The sequence below is a fragment of the Equus quagga genome, chromosome 6 (genome assembly GCF_021613505.1).
Source record: "Equus quagga isolate Etosha38 chromosome 6, UCLA_HA_Equagga_1.0, whole genome shotgun sequence".
In the NCBI taxonomy this organism is placed as follows: Eukaryota; Metazoa; Chordata; class Mammalia; order Perissodactyla; family Equidae; genus Equus; species Equus quagga.
Genome location: NC_060272.1, coordinates 117754647 through 117779741, shown reverse-complemented (window position 1 = coordinate 117779741; position 25095 = coordinate 117754647). Strand labels below are relative to the sequence as shown.

Here is a 25095-nt window from a genome sequence, read left to right as displayed (position 1 = left end):
AAATAGTTGCAAGAATAGCCAGGGAAAAACAAGTAGCAGGAAACAAGAAATATACATCTGGCACATGGAGAGAGGTTACTTACTATTCATATAGATTTTGGACTTTAATGATGGGAAAACATGTTCAATGACAATAAAAGATAGAGGTGCCAGATTTACTCTTCCACATGGAACAAATAAAAAACTAGACAAAGTACATGAAAAAATGGTTTTTAGACATTGGGCATAAGATAATACAAGGCAGTCATCTCAGAGAGAGCAAAAAATGAAGTGTACCCTATGACTGCTCCAGCTTACTGCCTAGAGAGAGCTTCCAGGCCACAGCACAGAAATGGAGTGCCTAAACGGAGTCTGGTGATCTTCCTCAATTGAAGAGACAGACCCCAAAGTCTAGGGAGGCCAAGGAAGCTAGAGTTTGTAGGGCAAAGTGCCAGAGAAGAAAGATCTGCTCAGAGATAGGGAGAGCTCTGAAGATCTAGAGAGGGTCCCCCTTGAGTCTTCAGCTAAGTACTGAGCAGCACATGAATGTGAGTAAACAACTCAAAGAAAGAACCACCCAAATATTAGGGAAACATTCTCCGAAGCTCACATAGACCCAAGACTAGTTCCTGCTCCCAGCAGCAGTGAGTAACAAAAAAAGACACACTATATACTGTTGAAAAAAGGTAAGAATGACAGCAGAATTCCCACTGGAAATAATTTAAGTCAGAAGTTAGTGGAGTAAATTTTTTAAAGTACTAAAACAAGAAAATAATTGCCAATGCAGAATTCTATACTTACTGACAATATCTTTCAAAAATGAAGATAAAATACAGATTTTTTAATCCAGGTGTATAAAAGCTGAAAGAATTCATTACCAGCAGATGTGCACTATAAGAAATATTAAAAAAGAGTCCTTCAGGAAGAAAGAAAATGATAGCACGCGTAAATCTAGATCTATAGAAAGAAATGAAGAGCAGCAGAAACGGTTCTTAGTAGAGAAAGATGAGAACCACCAGGCTGGCTACATCTAAGACTCCTCATTACAGCCAGGTAACAGTTTGAATCCTTGGAATCACCCCTTCCAGAACAGGAAACACTCTATGGTAGCACAATGAACTGGACATTTAACAAAATACAGATTTAAAATCCAGCCTGGAAGAAACCACTTTTAAAGAAAAAGAAGAATTTATCAAAACTCTGAATTTAATAAAATATGAGCTCAAAAAAGAGATAATAAGACATCCAAAGGAAATAAAGAGGGAATTTGAAGAGCTGATGCAATAAATTGAGAACCAAAAAACATCACTGTAGATTTAATAAAAGTCTATTAATATTTAATAGAAATATTAGAGAGAAAAAAGGAAGGAATATACATGGCTACCAATTAAATTACTGATGATGGAAAGTCTGGAGATAAACTGAATGTAAAAGAAAAAGACAAAGATTTAGAAGAAAATAGATATGAAAGTCAAACAAAAAATAATCTAACCTAAAGACAACTGATGTCCTTGAATTAGAGTATAAAAAATGGAATATGCAAAAATAGATAAGAAAACTTTCTTTGGAATGAAGGAAGATCTTTACTGACAAATAAATTGTATAGATAATCCAAGCAAATACAATTTAGAGCAAAGTATGTCAAGACATATTCTATTTAAATTTTGGAACATCAAAAATTCAGGCATCCACATGGCAAAAGCAAGTCACATCCAAAGCAAGGAGTGAGGAGAAATCACATGTTTCTCCATAATACAACTTCACAGCAACTGTCTACTCTAAAAATGGGTAATATCTAGAAATTGCTGAGGGGAGAAGAGTGTGACTCAATAAATTCATACCCAGCCAATTCACCCCTCGACTAGAAAGACTGTTGAAACACATTCTTAAACATGCAAGCTCTTACAAACACGGCTATTTTGATTCCTTCTTCAAAAAACATACTTTGAATTTTATCCGGCTAACCATGAAAAAAACATCAAAATGAAGAATTCATGAATACAAAGGCAATGGCTTTAAAAAAAGTGCTGAGTACTGAGCCCATTATATGTAGAAATTAGACTTTAAAACTGACTAAATCATTGTTGCAATGTAGAAGATTATAGACTTTAATAAAATTAAGAGATATTTTAACGAAAAAAATTCAACACATGGGGAAACGAAATGTTCTGTAAAAATGATTTTTTTTGTCATCACGCATGACAAGATGTTAATTTTTAATATATACTTTAAAAAATACAAAGTAATTCCATCTTCAACATTTTTTGAACCTTTCTTCTTAGTCTTAGAGACAACTTATAGAAATTAGTATCTCTTGAAGTAATGAAACATTTACCCAAAATTCAAAAGTTCCTTTACTTTTACGTGTATTTCTTTTTATTTGGTTGGCTACAAAATAAAATAATATGTAAATATCTTTTCTAAAAATAGCATACATTATGGTTTTCTTTTCACACAATTTATCACTCTAGGCTTCTTTCTATAAGTATTAAGAGATATTTGATTTTATAATTATTTAATATTGAAATTTTGAGTTTTAAGTGTTTGTGAATTAGGAGTCTTTTCTTTGCTTTCTTCTTTTTATTCTTTCTTATTTCTTGAATATTTATAAGTATATATAATTTTCCAAAAACAATAAAGTTATTATTTTCAAAAAGTAAATCAAGGATAAAGTCTTAGAGAATCCCAATAACTAAGGAGTCAATGGTAATAAGTTCCAGTGGAAGAGACAAAAAAGATATAGGCAAGAAAAATAGGAGGTAAACAGGGGAAAACCAATGTTTCAGAAGCCAATAAAGGAGCAAGCTTGAAATATGATATAAATCAATGATGTAAAATATAAGGTTTCAAACATTGGCCTTCACAAGTCACCAGTGACCTAAGTAAGAGCAACTGGAACAAAAGTAATGAGGACAACTGTCAGATGAGTGGTATATTAAAACAATTATAAATGCATTAAGTATAACATTGTTCATTATTAAATATAAACTGTCAACATCTAAAAAGTATAGTGGTAACAATTAAACTGTAGTAAGGTTAAATAAGAAGAAATCCTGTCATATCAACCTTATTTGCATTTTTCTAATGAGGTACTGAAGTTCTCTAGTAAATATAGTATCTTGATTTTGACAAATGAATAATCTTTCAATTGGAGCAGATACATTCCCTCTTACTGAATCCTTTTAGGCTAGTGGTCGGGAGGTTGCAGATCTGCACATCTGCAGGTCTCCAAGTTTCCTTCTAACTCTATGATTCTGATTCTAGGAAAATAGATGAGAACTAAATGATTTCTAGAAAAATGTAATATCAAGTGAAAATATAAATGAATTATTGATATTGAGTATAATAACTCCATATTATCTATAAAACTGTGAACAAACATAACTAGTAAAACTTTTTCAATGAATAAAAAATGAACATCTTTTTTCCTTACCAAACATCTCTTTAGAATTTTTAATAAATTATAAAGCTGACTTTTAGGTATTCTCTCTATTTGATTTTCTCATGAAAGGTGAAAATGTTAATAAGATATCAATGAGTAAAGCAGTTTAAACAAAGGGAAAAACATAAGATTCTTAGAAGAAACATCAAGAACTGGATAATGAGGGGCTGGCTTGGTGGCATAGTGGTTAAGTTTGCGCAATCTGCTTCGGTGGCCTGGGGTTCTTGGGTTTGGATCCCAGGCATGGACCTACACACCACTCATCAAGCTGTGCTGTGGCATCATCCTACATACAAAATGGAGGAAGACTGGCACAGATATTGACTCAGGGACAATCTTCTTCAAGCAAAAAGAGGAAGATTGGCAACAGATTTAGCTCACAGACAATCTTCCTCACCAAAAAAAAGCCCCCACAACACAAAAAAACAAAACCAAAAACTGGATAATTAAAAAAATGCCTGCATTAAATATTTGTTCTCACAAAAAAATGTACCTTCTCTTTTCTCAGCCAGACGTGTATTCAATTCTTGTATTGTTGCCTTATCAAGAGATATTTGTACTTTAAGTTTATCCAATTCTTCTTGAAGATTCATCCTATGAAAATTAACACAATAAATGATTATTTTAAATGTGTAAGTTAAGGAATAATGTAGCAAACAAATAACAGCAGCAAAGATATTTAAGATCTATGAATTAGCAGTAAAATAAAAGCAAAAATATATTAATATTAACAAATTCTAACAATTAAAATTGAATTTTAATTAGGATCTGAAAAGTAAAATATTTTAAGTGATTTAAGTGATTTTTGACTTTGCTACATACTTAAAATATAAACTATATGATTTTAAAAATCATGTATTAAGTTACCCGTTCACTTTTTACCACACAGATATGCTACGTAAAATAAAAATAAAAAATGTTAATACATACCACTGAAAGCAAAGATACTAAATCTATAGATGTCAAGTAAAGACAAAGAACTCCTGCTAGTAGAACGGAACTGAGCTACCATGGTTAGAGACCTGGATCAAACACTGCCCTTGGAGACCCCAGATCTCCATGAGTGGGATGGAAGTTTATGCTCAAGGCCCTTCATGGCTGGGCTAACTGCAGGAAGCTGGGAGACAAAAATTTGCTGAATGAAACTTGAATATCTGAACTTATATGGTTGGAGTTCCATTAAAAAAAGGCTTTCTCCTCCAGTCTGAGGGCAAGACAGAGTCAATCACAAGAGGTCAGAATCCTAAGCCTATATTACTGCTTTCAAAATTGAGCCGTACACATTTGCAGAGAACTGAAGAATCGACAGTAATGTAAAAACTGATTTATGGCCAGCATACACTGGTGAGTTCAGGCAGACACTAACATCCACTACATAGAGGCTTTCACAACTGAGAGAATGGATAAAAGAAAAACTACCACAGAAAATAAATCTCAAAGAAGTCAAGTTTGCAGATAAGAAAAAATATATGAATAAGTTAGCCATGAATGAAAGTGTACATATCACCCTATCCAAAACAGGAGAATGCACTGCAAGGAAATAGAGATAACAGAACAATTCAAAATGAGTTTTTATAAAGTTAGAATGTTTAAAATGTTGGGAAAAAAGAAAAAGAGGTGATATCATATAAGAATAGGTTGGGGCCAGCCCAGTGGTGTAGTGGTTAAGTTTGCACACTCTGCTTTGGTGGCCCAGGGTTCACGGGTCTGGATTCCAGGAATGGACCTACATACTGCTCATCAAGCCATGCTGTGGTGGCATCCCACATACAAAATAGAAGATTGGCATAGATGTTAGCTCAGAGACAATGTTCCTCAAGCAAAAAGAGGAAGACTGGCAACAGATATTACCTCAGGGCCAGTCTTCCTCATCAAAAAAAAAAAAAGAAGAATAGGTTTATGAAACAAAAGAAGACAAATAAGAAAAATAACCAAATAATATATCTAGAAATGCTAAATAAAACTATGTAAATTAATAATAATAAGATAATAATTGATTTAAAATTCAATGGATGGGTTAAATAGCACACAAAGCTAATGAAAATTGATAAAATCAAAGAAAACACAAAGAAACAAAGAGAATGAAAACAGTAATGATATATAAAGTATGTTGGAATAAGAAGCCCAGACACCATCTAATAGAAATGATTCAAGGAGAGAACTGAGAAAATAGGAGAAGACAATACTCAAAATACAATGACTGAAGATTGAGAGCTGATGAAAAATATGAATTACCAGATTAAGAGAGTACTAAAAATTGCAAAAAAATTAAATAAAACTATACAGACACTTAGAAACAGTGAAACTACAGAAACATCAAAGAAAAAGAGACAATTTTAACATCAACTAAATTGAGAAAAAAGCCAATTAACAACTAAAGAACTTTGGAATGACAGCAGACTTCTCATACCAAAAAGAAAAGCCAGAAAGAAAACAAGTAACATCTTCCACATTCCAAGGTTTACTATTCATAGATCCTAAATGAAAGAACTATTAAAGAATATATTTTAGGAAGAAAAAACAACAAACTCAAAAGCAACATACAAAACAAAATAGGCAATGATATTGAAAGACATTTGTAAATACGTACATAGAACTAAACAAACATTTATTATGTAAAGCCATCATAATATCTAAACGAAGGCAGAGAAAAAGTAAGGCAGAACTAAAATCCTGAACAACAAAATGGTATAAGACCAAGAAAAGGATCAAAGTTAACATATTTTAAGATCCTTGTATTGTTGGAGAAGGACAGAGGTACTGATTAACTTTAGACTTTGTCAAATAAATGATGTATGTGATAATTTCAAGAAGAATCATTTAAAGACTGGAAAACAAATATAAAATTTACAAATCAGAAGAGGTTAAAAAAAAGAAAAGAAAAAATATAATCAAATCTAAGGCAAGAAAAGGATTTTAAAAAGGAGGATAAGGAAATAAAATACACACTAAGGAAAAAAATACTAAAGATAAAGATGGTCATTACACAATGATCAAAGGAATAATTTACCAGGAAGATATAACAGTTCTAAACTTTTATGTACTCAATAATAAGAGAAATACCATTCTTACATTAATTCAAATAATAAAAAGGTATATAAAGTAACAAACAAGTAGTTTCCGCTCCCCTTTACTCAGTTTACTTCTTGAAAAAATTGATATTTACAGTTTGATTTGCTACTTATATTTTTTGTTCACATAAACACAAATACACATACATAAAAGTTTTAAAAACTGGAATCACATATTTGCAGCTTCTCAGGTAGGTTACAGACTGATGGGAAGGGCACACACACATGCACACACATACACCTGTACACATAGTGATTAAATGTAGATTAGGTTCCTGCTTTGTTTAGCTAAGAACATGGAACATACTGAAGCAAGATGGCCCCACAAAGAAAAAGCAGGTGTAGCTCATCTCAACTTGGTTTTCCTTGGCTCTCAGATCACATATCCAGCAGAATACACGGCTACAGCTGTTGGAAATGTTATTTCTTGCTTCTTTAGAAATATGTTATACTTACAGATTGTGCTTTTTGAGGAAGAACTCACACAGTCCACTTATTGATAACTATTTATAAACATCAGGGACCACCTTATTCTTCAGTCAAATGAAGCACCAACCCAAATCTTAATGGGTGTTTGGAAGAGGGGCTGACAGAGTGAGTGCCCAGGCACCTCTGAGCAGGATGAACATTGGCTTTCTACTCTGATTTACTACCCATTTATTCTGCTGTTTCTGATATTCTGTTTGGTATGAGGACTACAATTCAAAATCTGCTTCTTACTGGACAAGTTATATGAAACAACTGTATTCAGATGCTGGCAGCACCAAACTGTGATGCCTGAGAGAAAGGAAATCAACAACAAGAACCCTAATGATAGTCCAGATTTCTGCCAGGAGGAACCCTCCAGAACGTGATGCAGGAAGAGGGGTCCTAAGAAGAGCACAATGGCTTCACTGAGTTGAAGAAAAACAGATTAGTTTGAGAAGGCTGAAATGTCTGGAATTGGTGAAGCACGGTACCCAGAGAGGAAGAAGCTACATAGAGGAAAAGTTACAGAAATCTGCAGAATTCATTTGAGTCTGTGGCTACATATTTTGTTGCATCATATGCATAGCATGAAACTCAACGAGGCAGGCAGAGCTATAAATGGAACCATTCCCAGAGCTTACAAAGGGCTGGGAGACAGAATTCTGACTAGCCAGAGAGAAGAATCTGGCTCAACACCAGGGGCATTCAACACAGAACCCAAAAGGGTCATTCTAACGAGCAGGGATAAATAAGCCGCTGGTAAAGGATATTCTAAACCTGTGCTAACAAGGTGCTAAACATTTTCAGGTTTTTAAATCCTGAGAAAACTGAAAACTGAGATTTTTAACACCTCTCTCTCAGTAATCAACAGAAAAAGTGGATGGAAATCAGTAAGAACATAGAATATTTGAAAAGCACTGTGAAAAAACTTGACCTATTAGACATTTATAAAACACTGCACCCAATAACAGCAAGATACACATTCTTTTCAAGCGCCATGGAAGTTTCACCAAGGTAAAACCACACACTGGGCCATAAAATAATTCTCAATAAAATTAAAAAGATCTACATCATGCAAAGTATCTTCTATGACCACAATACAACTAAACTGGAAATCAATACCAGAAGGATGTCTGGAAAATCTCCAAATATTTGAAATTAAAGAATCTACTTTTATAGTTTTTCTTTCAAGGAAGACTCCAAGACGAATTAGAAAATATTTTGAATTTAAAAAAAATTAAAACACAACACTTCAAAATTTGTGAGGTTCTAAACAGCACTCAAATGAACATCTACAGCCTTATGTGCTTATATTAGAAAAGAGAAAGACCTACAGTGTGGTAAGCTTCCAATTAAAAAAACTAGAAAAAGAAGATAAATCAAGTTTAGCACTTTTTCATATGTGTATTGGCCATTTGGATGTGTTCTTTTGTGAAATATCTGTTCAAGCGTTTTGCTCATTTTTCTATTGGGTTGACTGCCCTCTTCTTCTTTATTCATAAGAATTCTTCATACACTTTCGATGCTAGCCCTTTGCTGGACATATATTCTGCAAATATCTTTTCTCATTCTGAAAGTTGCCTTTTAATTCATTTAACGGTAGCTTTCAATGAACAGAAGTTCTTGATTTTAATATAGTCTAGTTTATCAATTTTTAGTTTATATTTAGTTCTCTTTAAATCTAGCTTAAGGAATCTTTGCCTACTACAAAGACAAAAGATGTTCTCGTATGTTTCCCTCTGAAAGCTTTATGGTTTAAGGCTTCACATTTAGGCCTTCAGTCCATCTAGTACTGATTTCTGTGTACGGTATGAGGTAAAATATTCTACTCATTAAAATTATGTTTTTTTTAAATTGAAGTTCTTGAGACTTTTAGCTATACAGTTATATTATCTGCTATTTTGTTTCCAATTTTTCATAATTATACAATGCTATAATGAACATCCTTGTAGATGTGCCTATATGTAAGATCTCTTTAGTGTTTTCAACTAAAAGTGGAATTACTGGGTCTTTGAGCACATACTTAAAAAGCAAAAAGAATATTTCAAACATAAAAAAAGCATAAAGAATAATATAACTAACATTAATGTACCAACCATCTAGATTTAAAAACAACTAACATTATGCCATATTTAATCCATAGCTTTTATTTTTATGGAAAAAATTAAATGATCTGTAAATAGTATTTCTCGCAAACAATATTCCACCTTTCTTCCCTCCCCAGAAATAATCGATATCTTTAATTTGGTATATTTCTGTTCCATGTTTCAATACTATATATGTATGTGTGTGCGTGCATAGAGTTAGATAACTATATTTTTGTGGATATATATGTGCATGTATGTATGTGCACACACATACATAGCCACAAAAATATAGTATAGTTCTATGAGTAAAAATTTTATATTTATATACTATTATTCAAATTCCTTCTTTTAACTCAACTTTTGCTATTGAGGCATTTTTATTTTGATAAATATAGATCTAATTTATTCATGTTAAATGCAGTAGAGTACCACATTATATTAATATACCACAATATACTTAGATCAGATACTAATGGACATTTACATCATTTCTAATTGCTAACTATTACAAAAACACTGCAAGAACATCCTTATTCATATATCTTAGTTGAGTTCATTGCAAAAAGGTCCTAAGAAAATATTTCAAAGTGAAATTTTTCTCTCAAGAGTTTTTATATCCCCTAGATAAATTACAAATATTGGGAAAAAATACTACCAAATTAAATCCCTTTTTCCATCTGAAGATAACTTTGCCTACAACATCCCTACATTGACTATATATGACATCATCAAAATAGCTGAAAACAAACTAAAGCCTAATGTAGTGTTTAGAATAAGTAAACACTTTGTATCAGTTACCTATATCATTCAAGATAAATTTTGATATTTATAAATGCTCATTAGCATTCAATTCAGATGTTCAAACCCAACATTCTTGATAAAATTATTTTCCCTAAAGAAAAAATATTTTAAAATAGACTGAGTTTAGTGTGACAAAACACACTTAGAGAAAGTAACTTTGACTTTTTTTAGAAAAATAAAGTATTTTTGTTTAGGAAAATAAACACAAGATTTACTACCTAATTATTTAAGTAAACAATATGTAATTCTTCAAGTAATTCTAAAAATATCATATATACAGTGCCTCAAATGTATGAAAAGAAATTAAGGTAGCAATTAAATTAAAAATATTATATATATGGTGCTAATATCTGAATGTTTATGTCCTCCTAAAACTCATGTTGAAATTCTAACCCCTAAAGATGATGGCATTAGGAGGTGGGGCCTTTGGGAGGTGCTTGGGTCATGACGGAAGAACCCTTATGAATGGGATTAGTGCCCTTATAAAAGAGGACCACCAGAACTCCCTTGTCTCTTCTGTCACGTAGGGATAAGACAAGAAGTCTGCAGTCTGGAAGAAGGTCCTCACTCAATCATGCTGGCACCCTGATCTCAAACTTCCACCTCTAGAACAGTGAGAAATAAATTTCCATTTATAATGTCACAATTTCTGTTGTCATATTTTGTTGTAGCAGCTTTAATGGACAAAGATATATGACCTCAAAAAATAAATACCCTATGTATATAGTCACAAATGTATTAAAATAATTTAAGGTATCAACATCAACAGTTGATCTCAAGAGTTAGAAAATAAAACTCGAAAATATACTTGCCATTTACTCTGGTGAACTATCTACCAATGAATACAAAATCATACTTTTTTCTTAGCCAACAATCTTGCTAAGTGTACAGCAAAATATAATGAAAATACAACAAATATATAATAGCTAAAAGGTGAAAACAACCCAAATATCAATGGATGAATGGGTAAACAAAATGTGGTATGTATATACAATGCAATAGTATTCAGTCTTAAAAAGGAAAAGAAATTCTGACATAGGTGACAACATGGAAATACCTTGAAGATATGATGACAAATGAAATAAGCCAGACACAAAAAGAAAAATATTGTATGATTCCATTTATATGAGGTACCTAGAATACACAAATTCATAGAGACAGAAAGGAGAGACAGGGGCTGGGGAAAGGGGGCATGGGGAATTATTATTATTAACCATTAGGGTACAGATTTTCAATCTGAGAAGATCAAAAGGTTCTGGAGATGGACGGTGGTGATGGTGGTACAGGAAGGTGAGTACTGCACTGTACACCCAAAAATGGTTGCAACGGTAAATTTTTTGTTATGCATATTTTACCACAATAAAAAATATATATCCCCCACAATTTAGGTTGATCATACAGCAAACAAAAGTTATAAACTATTTCTGTATTTTACCCAGAGGAGAGGGCAGGAAAGAGAAAGAGGGGGAAAAAAATGGAAAGAGGTGGAGAAAACATAAACACAGGAAGGCACAAAAGAGCTTCATCTCATTAATCAAAGTTTGTAATTATATATATGTGTGTGCTTATTGATTATTATTTGTGTCTCCAATAAACTGAAGCCCTGTGAGGCCTGGAGCCATACACGTTCTGCTCAATATTTTACTTGCAGTGCCCAACATATTTATTGACTTAATGAATGAAAGCACAAACAATCCAAAGGGTCACACAGATTCAGTAATATGTACCTAATATTATAAAACTCCATAGTTTAAAGGCCTTTTGTACATATATTATTTACTTAGCTACAATGGTGTACTTACTTCCAGGCCTCAGTACTTTTACAGTATCATGAGTGACTTCTTAAAGCCCATCTATAGGCTTCAAGTTGCATCACACTCTCAAGCATTCTAGAGACAGAAAAGAGGAATACAAAGGACCTGGGCTTCAGAGCTCTAACTCAGCAATGAGTTAGGTTTTATGTTAATCTTGCTCTGAAACTTCTCACTCTTATCTAGGAATCCTTAATACATGAGTTTACTTCCTATGACCCCAATCTCAGTAGATGAATTTCTTGTCCTTGATTTTCAATCATAAAGTAACTGGGATTCAAAACCTGTTGCCACATACCCTTGAAATCCATTGCCTTTCAATGGACTCTCATAACTTGCACAACTCTTGATTACACTAATATCCCAGAACTTATATTCTCATTTCCCAGAATTTATATTCTCATTTGCATTATGCTTATGATAGCCTGTGCTGTTTCATCTTGGACTGATTTCTCAAGGGCAGATACATTTAAATTCTCATCTTATTAATTCATCTCATTAACTCTTACATGTGATCATATAGCCTGTTTGTGAAAGCCATAAAAATTAATACATGGGACAACTGGAAATTCACATGCAAAAGAATGAAGTTGGACCCGTACTTAACACTATATAAAAAAATTAACTAAAAACGGACCAAAGATCTAAATATGAGTTAAAACTATAATACACTTAGAAGAAAACATGGGGGCAAATATTCCTGATCTTGGATTTGGCAATTTGTCATACTTAGATATGACATCAAAAGCATAAGCAACAAAAGGAAAAATATATAAAGTGGACTTCAACAAAATTAAAAACTTTGTGTATCAAAGGACCCTATCAAGAAAGTGAAAAGACAACTTACAGAATGGGAGAAAATATTTGCAGATGTCTAGTAACCAGAATCTGTAAAGAACTCTTACAACTCAAAAACAAAAAGACAAACAACCCAAGTTTTAAAATGGGCAAAAGACTAGAATAGATATTTATGCATGGAAGATACAGAAATGGTCAATAAACACATGCAAAGATGCTCATTAGTCATTAAGGAAATGCAAATCAATACCACAATGAGATACCACTTCACATTCACTAGGACGGCTTTTTTATAGGTTTATAGGCTTTAAAGACTGAGAGAAAATAAGTGTTGACAAGGCTATGGGAAAGTGGAATCTTCATATATTGCTGGTGGGAATGTAAAATGATGGGGCCACTATGAAAATAGTTTGACAGTCCCTCAAAAAGTTAAATATAGACTTACACATGACTCACCAATTCTGCTGATAGGTATATATCCAAAAGAATTGAAAACAAGTATTCAAACAAGTACTTGTACACAAATGTTCACAGTGCCACTTTTCACAATAGCCAAAAAGTGGAAGCAACTCAAATGTCCATCAATGAATGAATGAATAAATAAATTGTAGTATATCTGAACCGCCAGCATGACTACTCTTGCACTTTGGGGCATTAGGTAAAATAAGGGTGACTTGAACACAAGCACTGAGATACCTCGATAGTTGATCTGGTAACCCAGTAAGCTGCTAAGTGACTAATGAGTGGGTAGTGTATACAGTGTGGATATGCTAGACAAAGGGATGATTCACATCTCAGGTAGGATGGAGTAGGACAGCATGAGTTTTCAACACACTACTCAGAACAGTGAGCAATTTAAAACTTATGAATTGTGGGGCCGGCCAGGTGGCGCAGCAGTTAAGTGTGCATGTTCCACTTCTCATTGGCCTGGGGTTCACCAGTTCAGATCTGGGTGCAGACATTGCACCACGTGGCAAGGCATGCTGTGGTAGGCGTTCCATGTATAAAGTAGAAGAAGATGGGCATGGATGTTAGCTCAGGGTCAGTCCTCCTCAGAAAAAAAGAGGAGGATTGGCAGATGTTAGCTCAGGGCTAATCTTCCTCGGGAAAAAAAAACTTATGAATTGTTTATTTCTGGAATTTTCCATTTAATATTTTTGGACTTCAGTTGATCATGGATAACTGAAACTGCTGATAAGGGGGGACTACTGTATATTAAATAGTCAGAATAGGTAAATCCACAGAGACAGAAGGCAGACTAGTGGTTGCCAGGAGCTGAAAGAAGGGGGAAATGGGGAGATAAGGAGTGACTGCTTAATAAGTATTGGGTCTCTTTTTGGGGTGATAAGATCATGGCTGGACAACATTGCAAATGTACTAACTGCTACTAGATAGTATGCTTTAAAATAAAATTATTATGTAATTCATACATTGTTATTAGTTATCCAAAAATACATTTGTTTTTGAAAAATGTCATGATTAGCAGACTTTTTTTCCTAAGAATTTTATTTCCAACGCATGTCAGAGAAATGCAGCTCCTAAAATCCTCATTTCTACATATGGGAACAATAATGTTCTTGCTTAGAAAGACAGGGAGTCTTTCTTTGCAGAAAAAAAAAAACTAGCTGAACTTTCCTACCATAATATTTTGATTTTAGCTCCTTAAGCAATTATTATTCAATTTTATAAAATATTCTTTGAAACTATGGCCTACATATATTTAACATTTAACCCAAGAAAGTACTCCATCCTGGGCTATGCCATTGATCTATAGCTTGTTTACTTTTTATCATTAAGAAAAAATGATCAAAAGATCATTGAAATAAAGGAGTAATGATATATGGGGCAAAATTCCTTACTTCTACAAAATAAAATTTAAGTTTTTAATTACAAATTTCCCCTTACCACTGACCCCAACTCTAACTGCCTTCACTGAAAAATTCACTAACCAGGATTCTCAGCATCAACCAGGAAAAATATCAGTAACTCTTTGGAAATATTTTGCCTTCTCATACTTATTTTCAGGTAAGAAACAAAAGTGAAGCAGGAATGGTTAAGAAGGGGGGCGCGATGTTTAAGTGTGTTATATAAAGAATTTAGATTTTATTTTAAGAGCAATGAGAAGATACAAAATGTTTTTAAACAGGGGAGAGACATGCTCAGATTTGTATTTTAAAAGATCACTCTGCAGCATTGGGGGAAAATGGATTTGAGGGGATAAGAGTGAATGTCGGCAGCTATTTATGAGTTTATTCTAGTTGATCAGGGAAGATATGATGGTGATTTGAATAAGGACAGGGATAGTAAGAATGGAAAGAAATAGATATATTCTAGAGATACTTGTGATGTGAAATCATTAAGACTTGTCTCTTACTATCTAGCATCCCAAAGAGTGGTTTCATCTCACTAGCACATGGCAAGTGCCCCTATAATAAATCTCATCAGGGTTTGAAATTACTACTCTTCAGTACACAACTCTGTATTCAGTCCCTAGCTTAGTGCCTGGCTCTGAATTATATTGTTTAAATGTTGAATGAATAAATAAATGAATTAAAATATGAGTATTTGTTAAATACTGGAGGAATCAAGCAATTTATTAGTTCATAGATTGCTAAGTTCTTGATCTTTTTGTTAAAATAGCATGATGATATAATAAGAAGATGGATTTTATAGATCTAAATGAATTATTATAGGAAGTATATCCCATGAAAATTTCTCAAGTCCTCATATTCATATACTACAGCAGCAACAAAAACTTCTGACCGTACTCAATGGTAGAAACATTATAATGTAGGTCAGGGGTAGCATCATTTTTTTTTAAATCACATTTTGTAAACTGACTTAGAGTTGCCACATTATTTTTTAATGGGGTTTTGAAAAGTTAACTCAACTTTTAAGACTGGATTTGGAAGTACTATACAAATTTAGTTTAAAAGTAGTTTTAGTAGTATATCTTATATATTCCAGCCTTAAATTTAAAAAATAGTCATTACTGCGTAAATAGGGGTAAATCTTACTTCTTAAGTAGTCAGGACTGAGTACTAAACTAGATCCCAATGTGTGACACAAATATAAGACTGCCTGGTCCACAGAAAAACAGGCTGAAATTTCTGATTCTCAGCAAGAAGAAGTAGACATATTTATCCCTATTCCTCCTACTAATTAAATACAAAAACCCTGAACAGAATACGTAAAACACACATAAGTCTCTGACAGGCAGGGAGAAGAAGAATAGGAACATTTAGGAATAGAGGAACAACTCACAGTGATAGGTTCCCTGGCTTTCTTCTTTCCTCCCAAATATTTCAAATTAGGTACTGAAGAAACCCACAACCCAGAAATGCCAACAGACACAAACAAAGCAAGTCTTAAGGAAAGTCTGTTTTCTTTAGCCAAAGAACCGGGAATGGGGCAGACTAGCAGGACAGAAATCTTGTTGATGATAACCACCGTTCTCCAGCCATATACCACTGGGAAAAGAAAAAAATAGCTTACTCTCTGTCAATGAAGGCCAAGTGAGAAGCCTGAATTTCCACCCTCATCAAATGGTAATGAGGCACCCCTTCACACTCACTTCCACGCAATGTCATCAGCAGTCAAGTTTGAAGCTAAGACTCCCACTCCTTCCTGGCAGTACTGATGTGAGCATGATGTCATCAGAGGTTTGTTAAAATAAAAGACTGAAATAAGATCTAGAGTCTCAAAACATAATACTCCAAATGTCCAGGAGACAATTCAAAATCACTCATTACACCAAGAATAAAGAAAATCTCAATTTGAAGGAGAAATCATATTAAGAAATTCCACCACCAAGATAATATACATGTCAGAATTACTTGACAAGGACTTTAAAGTAGCCATGATTAACATGCTCCAATGAACAATTATGAATGACCGTGCAACAAATAAAATAGAAAATCTCAGCAAATAAATAGGTGATATAAAGAAGAATCAAATGAAAATTTTAGAATTGAAAATTATAAAAACCAAAATAATAAACCCACTGCATGGGCTCGATAGCAGAGATGACAGATGAAAGAGGAAAGAATCAGTGAACTTGATGATAAAACAATAGAAATTACTTGAAATAACCCAATTTGATCAACAGAGACAAAATAGGCTGAAAAATAAAATGAATAGAGCCTTAGGGACCTGTAGGACAATACTAAAGAATCGAACATTCATGTCAATAGAATCCCCAGAAGGAGAGGATAAAGAATGTGGGGCTGAAAAAATTATTTGAAGCAACAACAACCAAAATTTCCCAATTTGACAAAAGGCAGAAACCTAGAGATTCAAGAAGCTTAGAGAATCCCAAATAGGATAAACTCAAAGAAATTCATGCCCAAAAATGTCATAATTAAACTTCTGAAAAGTAAAGACAAACAAAAAATGATTGAAAGCAGCCAGAGAAAAAGATGGATTACCTCTAGGGGAACTACAATTCAAATAACAGTGCATTTTTCATCAGCAACCATGAAGGCCAAAAGGAAGTGGCAAATATTTTTCCAGTGCTGAAGAAAAGAATCTAGAATTCTTTATCTTTGGGAAATAGCCTTTGGGAATGAAAGTGAAATGAATACATTTTAGATAAAGGAAAACTTAGAGAATTTGTTCCTAGCCAACCTACCCTAAAAGAAAGTCTAACAGGAAGCTCTTCAAACGGAAAGAAAATGGGAAAAGAAGAAAATTTGGAAGGTCAGGAATAAAGAAAGTGGAAAAAAAATACCTCTACTATATTTATGAGTAAATATAATAGGGTATCCTTCCCTTGAAGTTTTAAAATTACGCTTTATATTTGAAGTGAAAACTATAATATCATCTCATGAATTTCTCTATGTATTTAGAGAAAATATTTAAGACAATTAATTATATTATAAAGGGGGTGGGTAAAGGGACACAATAGAATTAAGGTTCCTACATTCTACTTGAAATGGTAAAATGTTGATGCCAGTAGACTGTAATAAGTTACGTATTATAATACTTAGAGCAGACACTAAAAAACTGATTTAAAGAGATATTCTCCAAAACCATATAAGTAAATAAAAACGTAATTCTAAAAACATGTTCAAGTTACAGAAAGGAAGGAAAGAAGAGATAAACAGATGGAATAAACAGAAAACCACTAATAACATGGCAGACTTAGCTCTAACCTATCAATAATGCAAGATAGAATGTCAGCATGCTAAAATGGAACTTATGTCTCTACACTAGCAATGTACAATTAGAAACCAAAATTAAAATTACAGTACCATTTTTAGTAGCTCTAAAAAATTAAATACCTTGGTACAAATCTTACAAAAGTATTAGACATATAGAATCTTCATGCTAAAGCTATAAATACTGATAAAAGAAAATATCAATAAAGACATACCATATTCATGGACTAGCAGACTCAACATACTTAATAGGTCAATTCTCTCCAAACTGATTTATAGATTTAGCACAATTCCAATAAAAATTTCCACATGATTTTGGTAGCTATAGCTATTTTCCTTATCTATTTTTGTAGCTAAAACTTATATGGAAAAGCAAAGGGACTAGAAAAGCCAAAACAATTTTCAAAAGAATGAAACTATTCGATGCACACTGACTGAGTTTAACACTTACTAGAAAACTACAGTAATCAAGACAGATTGGTGTTCACAAAAGCTTAGGAATACAGATTAATGGAATAAAATAAAGAGTCTTGAAAAAGACCCAGAGAAATACAGTCAGTTGAAATCTGACAGTTACAAAGGCAATTTACTGGAGAAAGGATAGTCTTTTCAAAAATGGTATTGATACAACCGGACATACATTTGAAAAAAAACGAACTTCAACCTCTAACTCACACCTTTTACAAAAATTAGCTCAAAATGGATCATAGAGTTACACACAAAACTTTCAGAAGAAAACATGGGATAAAACACCTGTGACATCAGGTCAGGAAAACAGTTATTAGACAGGGCATCAAAGCCATGATCCATAAAAGAAGAAAATAATAATTTGAACTTGATCAAAATTAAAGCTTTTGTCATGTAAAAGACACTGTCAAGAGAATGAAAAGGCAATCTATAGACTGGGAGAAAATATTTGCAAATCACATGTTTGATTAAGGACTTACATACAGAATATAAAAAGAAGAATTATTGTTTAATTGGCTTAATAATAATCAATTTTTAAAAAACAGGCAAAAGATTTGAACAGACATTCATCAAAGATATAAAGACAGCAAATAAGCATGTGAAAAGATAATCAATACCATTAGCCATTAGGGAAATGCAAATTAATATCGCAATGGGATACCAATACACACCTATTAGAATGGTCTAAAAGAATAATGACAACACCAAGTGCTAACCAGGATATGGAGCAACTCGACCCATATGAATTCCTGGTGGGAATGAAAAATGGTACAGCCACTCGGGAAAACAGTGGCAGTTTCTTACAGAGACATACATACCCTGACCATATGACCCAGCAATGCAACTCCTAGGTATTTACCTTAAAGAAACAAAAAGTTATGCTCACACAAAAACCTGTGTATAGTAGCTCTATTCATAATTGCAAAAAACTAGAAAAGACCCAAATGTTCTCCAGGAGATGGATAAACAAACTGTGGGACATTCATACAATGGAATACCATTTAGCAATAAAAAGAAACAAACTGGATGAATCAACATAAGCGAATATCAAAGGCATTCACTGACTTCAGTGAAAGAAGCTAGTCTCAAAAAGTCACAGCTCATATCATTCTACTCATATGATATTCTGAAAAAGGGCAAAGCTATAGAGAGAGAGAACAAATCAGTGGTTACCAGGTGTTAGGGATGTGGGAGGATTTGACTACAAAGGAGCAAGACAAGGAAATTTTTTGAGATAACGAACTAGTTTGTATCCTGATTGTGGCAGCAGTTACTTGATTCTATTGTACATGTTATATATATGTTGTATGTCCATAACCCTACATGTCTTATAACTCATAAAACTATATGCTAAAAAAGTCAATATACTATATATAAATTTTTTAAAAAACAAAAAACTTCTGTCATCATTAAACAAAGTTCAACGGATAAAAGACTGATGTTTCATAAGTCTTATTGTTTCATCATGACACTTTTATTTTTAACAATGTATTTCATTAGAACGCTTGGTACTGAACATGTTTCCAAGGACGCTCCCTGAGAGTAGAAAGTTTGTCTGATATTCTCGTTTCATTCACCTAGCAGAGTGCCTGTCACGCAGCAGTAACTCAAATGCGTTTGATTGAATAAATGTTTCACAAAATAACTCTACCTCGAAAAACATTACATTATTTAAAGTTTATATCAATTATTTAGCATTCTTTAAGGTTATCTACCCAAGCTTTACTATCTTTTACTAAGTTAAGACTGATCTGAAAAATAAGTGTTTCACAAATGGCTATCACAATAATGAATTTACTTCAGATTTCAGGGGGAAAAAAATGAATTCTACACTTTTAATAATGACTCAGTATTTATGTAGGCACACTGCTGAGACAAAAAGATCATTAAAGATTATCAGAGAAAGTATCGATACATGCTACAACATGGGTAATCCATACAAAAACATTATGCTAAGTGAAAGAAGCTAATCACAAAGGACCATATATTGTATGATTCCATTTACATGGCCAGAATAAGCAAATCTATAAACATAGAAAGTTCATTAGTAGTTACCTAGGCTGGGGAGAGACGGTGAAAGGATTGGGAGGTAACAGCTAAGTGGTGTGGGTTGTTTTGAAGGGAGTAATAAAAGTGTTCCAAAATTGTGATGATAGATGCACAAATCTTCAAATATACTAAAAGCCATCAAATTGATCACTTTATACGGTAAATTATATAGCTTGTGAATTAAATTTCAATAAAGCTATTAAAAATTATCATGGAATGTTTCTGGGACAAATCTATAAACTCTATAAAATAATTTTCAAGATAAGAGATTTTATTATCAGCATCAAACATTTAGCACTAACAGAGTGTAGTGCACTTTAAGAGGTAATTGGAAGTGTATATTTAAATCTAATATGATCATTACCTCAATTTTCATTATTTTCTCAATTTTCCTCATTTTCATTACATGGAAAAGGTGGCAATCTAATAATGTTACACGTGTTATAATACAATATCTAAGATTCTGATTTATAGCTAAGAAAATACAATGATATTTAATTACATTATGCCACGTAATGCTAAATTCTAGTAATCTTTTAGATCACTAAAAGACACTCAGGCTTTAAAAAAAATTGCATGGTCTGAGTGTCAAAAATTACCTCTAAATGAAGAAATAGTTAAGTAGCAAAAGAGGTTAATTATGTTGGTCTAACTCCTTTCTGTTTCAAAAAAAAAGTGTTCTTTCTTTGCCAAGCTGAATATAATAGTCTGTGAATTATAAGATCAAGGAAGCAAACTGTATGTTTTCTAAAATATGAGTATCCTTCATCAAGTTTTATACTTAGGGCAGCTAAAAGACCTATGTGGAGGGATCAGCATTAAGCCCAAAGGACAGGCAGTGCACAGCAAGAAAGAAAGTAATTCCCTCGTGTCTTTTGCAGGTCACTACCAAGGACCATGTTAGCAGATCCACACCAGACCCTTAACAGGCAGTTCTGCTGCTACCAGTAATTAGCTTGGACAGCTCTGGCTCCAAGAGTAGCAGCAAGGCTACACCATAATGAGCTCAGCTGGGATTAGCAGGACAGGGCAGGGAACCAAGAGAGCTCAGGCATTCTGCATTGCGTATGTATCTGGGAGATCAAACAAGGATGGCTGGCTAGGTTATCCCCTCTCCACCTCATTCCAAAAATGAAGCACGGCAGTGTCTAAAATACAGGCTAATAAAGAGCGACACCTCCAAGAGATGAGAGCCACATTAATTAACACAATCCCTGGATCATATTCTACAGTTTCGGCTACAGCTAGCAAATGTGCAACTTGTTATTGCATTATACATATATATACGTTTTAAAAGCTAGTCCTTTTTTTTTCTTTACTTTCATTGGCAAAAATCAGATTATTTCAATTTTCATATTTTATAAGGTATTTCTCTCATGGTCTTTAAGCCACAAAATGTCTCCCAAATGTTTATCTAAGTCCACATTGTTAAAAAGAAACTCACTTTTGGATGATTAGCTCCTGGTTCTCCCTTTTGAAATAGGCCAGTTCATTCCATACAGCATCAGAATCTTCTTGTCGAAGTTGCTGGGGATCTGCTCTCTTTATTTTTCTGATTTCAGTCCTATTTTTAAAATGAAGTTGCTTTCTTCCTTAACATGTTCAAAGTGCAATAAAAATTCATGTATACATTCCCTAAAATTTAAAAATATCTATTGATCAAATTTCTGATTCAAGCTCACTATTTATGGAATGAATTTCCTAAACCCTTATGTAGAAATTAAAATCCTATATCATAATTTCCTAAAAAGCTAAACTGCTATTATGGAAAGCAAACTTTTAAGCAGCCATATGATATTCTTAGGTCTATCTCCTCATTCATTCTACTAATAGTAAAACATACATTGTAGGATTGTCACAGATTCTAAAAAAAGACTATAAACAATCAGCTCATCTAGACTTTGCTGCCAACCAATCTGAATGTAGTATACATGCTCTATCTTAAAACAAACTATTATTAGTGAATATTTCAGAAAGTAGTTTTTACACTTCTAGCAACTACTAAAAAGTTAGGTGAACAGAAGCTAAATCCAGGATAAATTGCTTTATCACTCCTTTACTAACAAGCGATCTGAAACACTTTCCATTCTTAAAAGGAAAAAATCAGATGTGACAATTATCTACAAAACATGCCAAATACCCTTTATGTTTTCATTTTCTGTACATAAAACAAACTCTCGGTTTTTATTTTGTGAAAGTGCTGTACTGGCCAATTTAGAAACAGTATTTCTCTATAGAACAGACCAATGTGTATCATCAACATCGCCCTAAAGGATCCATCTCAAAAGATGAGAGGGTAGTAGATTTTCTGTACTCATTCAGTCCTTTGCCCTCTGTTGATACTGTTAACAGGGGAGCCACTTACGACTAACCAAGATCTGAACACCTGTTCAGAGCAATTGAACTGAGACCGCCAATTCATTCAGATAAGCTGCAGAACAAACTGATGGATAGTAAAGATTTTCAAATTGCATACTAGGTTGAAGTAGTTTTAAGATAGTTAACTATATGTGAATTTCATATTTCTCTTGACTTTCGATTAAAACTTAAATACTTTTTGAGTCATAAACATTGTAACACCAGTATTTTATTTATTGAAAGTGGTTTTTCAATCATATGGATACGAATTATTTTTGCCTTAAGTTACACACTTTTACTACTCTACTGATATTAAAAATGTATACAATACTCATAATCACCTACACTAATGATTTCTGTAAATTACAGGAAAATCTATACTTATTGCTAGCATACTTCTCTGTTTTCATTTACTATATTCTCTATTTAAAAATCCAGAATAAAAATCTGACTAGCAAATAATTTCTCTAAAATCAAACAAAAGCCATTAAAACACCTATATGATGCTACTCCATTCCATTTAATATTTAGGGAAATGCCTTTATGAGCTATGTAACTCACATGCCACTGCCTTCTTCCCACTGTTTTAATTGCTCTTTTACTGCTCTGTAGTTGGTCTGTAACATCTGTAGCCTTTCCTTGCGTTTTTCATGGGCATCTCTTAGCTCATCATTTTCTTGGCTCTGTAGAACACAAAAAAGCAAGTACACAAGTTTGAAGAAGTATTAGTATAATGTTGTAAATAAAAGGTTACCCATCAAAACATAAAATTTGAAAGAAAACAGTATGTCAATATGAATGAATTTGTAATACTTATTTAAGCAGAGGAAAAGGAAGAATTCCTAAAGTCACAGAATAGCTTTGCTTGATAAATTCGACCCACTCACTGGATTTTGTTAAGCTGCTTTAAGTAATTTCAAAACTGCTATCAAATTAGTTTCATTTCTTTCCCTGTTTTAATTAGCATACATACAAATATTTATGGGCTAATCTTAAACATTTAAAATTTTTTTTTCTTTTCAACACAAGGATTGTCCATACATAAAGCTTGATTATTTTGTTAGTTATAAGTGCACATACAATTAGTGTAAGGACACTAATCATAGTAAGACCAATTCTTCAGCCCATGGATTCATGGTGAGTTTCTCATAAAGCACATGTATTAGACAAGAGGAAGCAAATCAGTTTGCACCTAAGTTAGAAGTAGCCTAGTTTAACCTTTTGGCTTGTATCATGAAGACCTAAGATGGGAGAGCTGGGCTTAGTACTCCTGAAGAGGTCACAGAATAGACAGTCTAAACATTACTAGGTTAACACATGAGATAAATCTTTATTTTTAGATATAATCACAAAATGAACTTATAAAGGTCAAATTTTCAGTCCTCAGAGGATATATTTATATCACTATGAACTGTATTTCTCAAAGTAAAATAAGTGACTTCTTGAATTTTTTACCCTTGAAAATTTCATATTTGTTTTTTAAACTCTTTTTCATATTTCTGTGTGAAGGAGCTTGTATACTTATTTAGTGGGGGCAACAGGTACTCTAATATTATAGTGAGGTGAAATGTATAGGCATATGGCAGTCAGAAAGAGTTGAATTCCATTCTTGGAGCTTTCTCCTGTCAGCTCCATAATCTTAAGAACACTATTTAAATTAATTCAATTTCTTTTTCTGTAAAGTATGGGAAAGAACATACAGATTTAAATTATGACGACTAGATTAAATGAGCTAATATATAGGTAAAGCCCCTGGCACTGTGCTTGCCCTATAGAGGCACAAAGCAAAAGTTAGCTTCCTTCCACCTCCTCTTCCCAGGTATTAACATTGATGCCCTTATCATTTAGAAGGCAAATTCACTGCTTCCTTGACCATCTATGTCTCATCTCAGCAGTGTGCATTATTTTACTACAATTCTACCTGTCTCAACAGTATGGATATTTTGTTGCTCTACTTAGAATATATGTCTAGTAGGATAACTTCAATAATTCTCTTAAGTAGTTATAGAAAGTATTTGAGCCCTGCGTGTGTACCAAGTGGTCTGTTTGCCATATGGAAATAGAAGCGCTTGATGAAAAGCATGAGAAGGGCATCACTTGACAGAGGCAATCCAAATAAATGTTATCCTTAAGGGTTTTAGAAGATACACAAATCACAGTTACTGCAAACTCGCTAAAAAGTAGCACGGTTTAATATCATGGTTAAAAATTAAGGATACTGAATTTTTGTTAATTTCAGTTAAAGAACCATATATTAAGAGCCTATTACATGCAGGGTCTTAAGTGCTGCAAAGAGTTCAAGTCCTGCTGCTCAAAGTTACTAAATTTTGCCTTCCCATAGCTACTTAAATTCCGTGTTCCTCAGTTTCTCCATCCTCAAAATAGAAGCTATTTATAACCCTTCTTCTAAGACATAAAGGATGATTTAACCTTGACCTTGAGTTTTCCATACTGTTGGTAAACAATCCAAATATCACTTCACTTCTTTGAACAGTAAGCTTTCTAATCTTAAGTATGTAAAATAAATGAATAATTTAAATTAGCCAAATAGAAGAATGATAATTGATAATGTTCTTATCTTCTCATAAATGAACACAAGTTAAT

General features: G+C 33.1%; 1 protein-coding gene across 3 annotated transcripts in view; it reads right to left on the bottom strand.

Moving 5' to 3' along the window:
- The window catches only part of CNTLN (centlein), a 314336-nt gene that overhangs the window by 131887 nt on the left and 157354 nt on the right, over positions 1-25095 (bottom strand). For all 3 annotated transcript variants that reach the window (XM_046664977.1, XM_046664979.1, XM_046664980.1), the window contains exons 11-13: positions 23053-23174; positions 21578-21697; positions 3915-4015 (exon numbers count right to left, since the gene is read on the bottom strand). In XM_046664977.1, coding sequence (XP_046520933.1) covers positions 3915-4015; positions 21578-21697; positions 23053-23174 — 343 coding nt within the window. The remainder of the gene's footprint in view (positions 1-3914; positions 4016-21577; positions 21698-23052; positions 23175-25095) is intronic.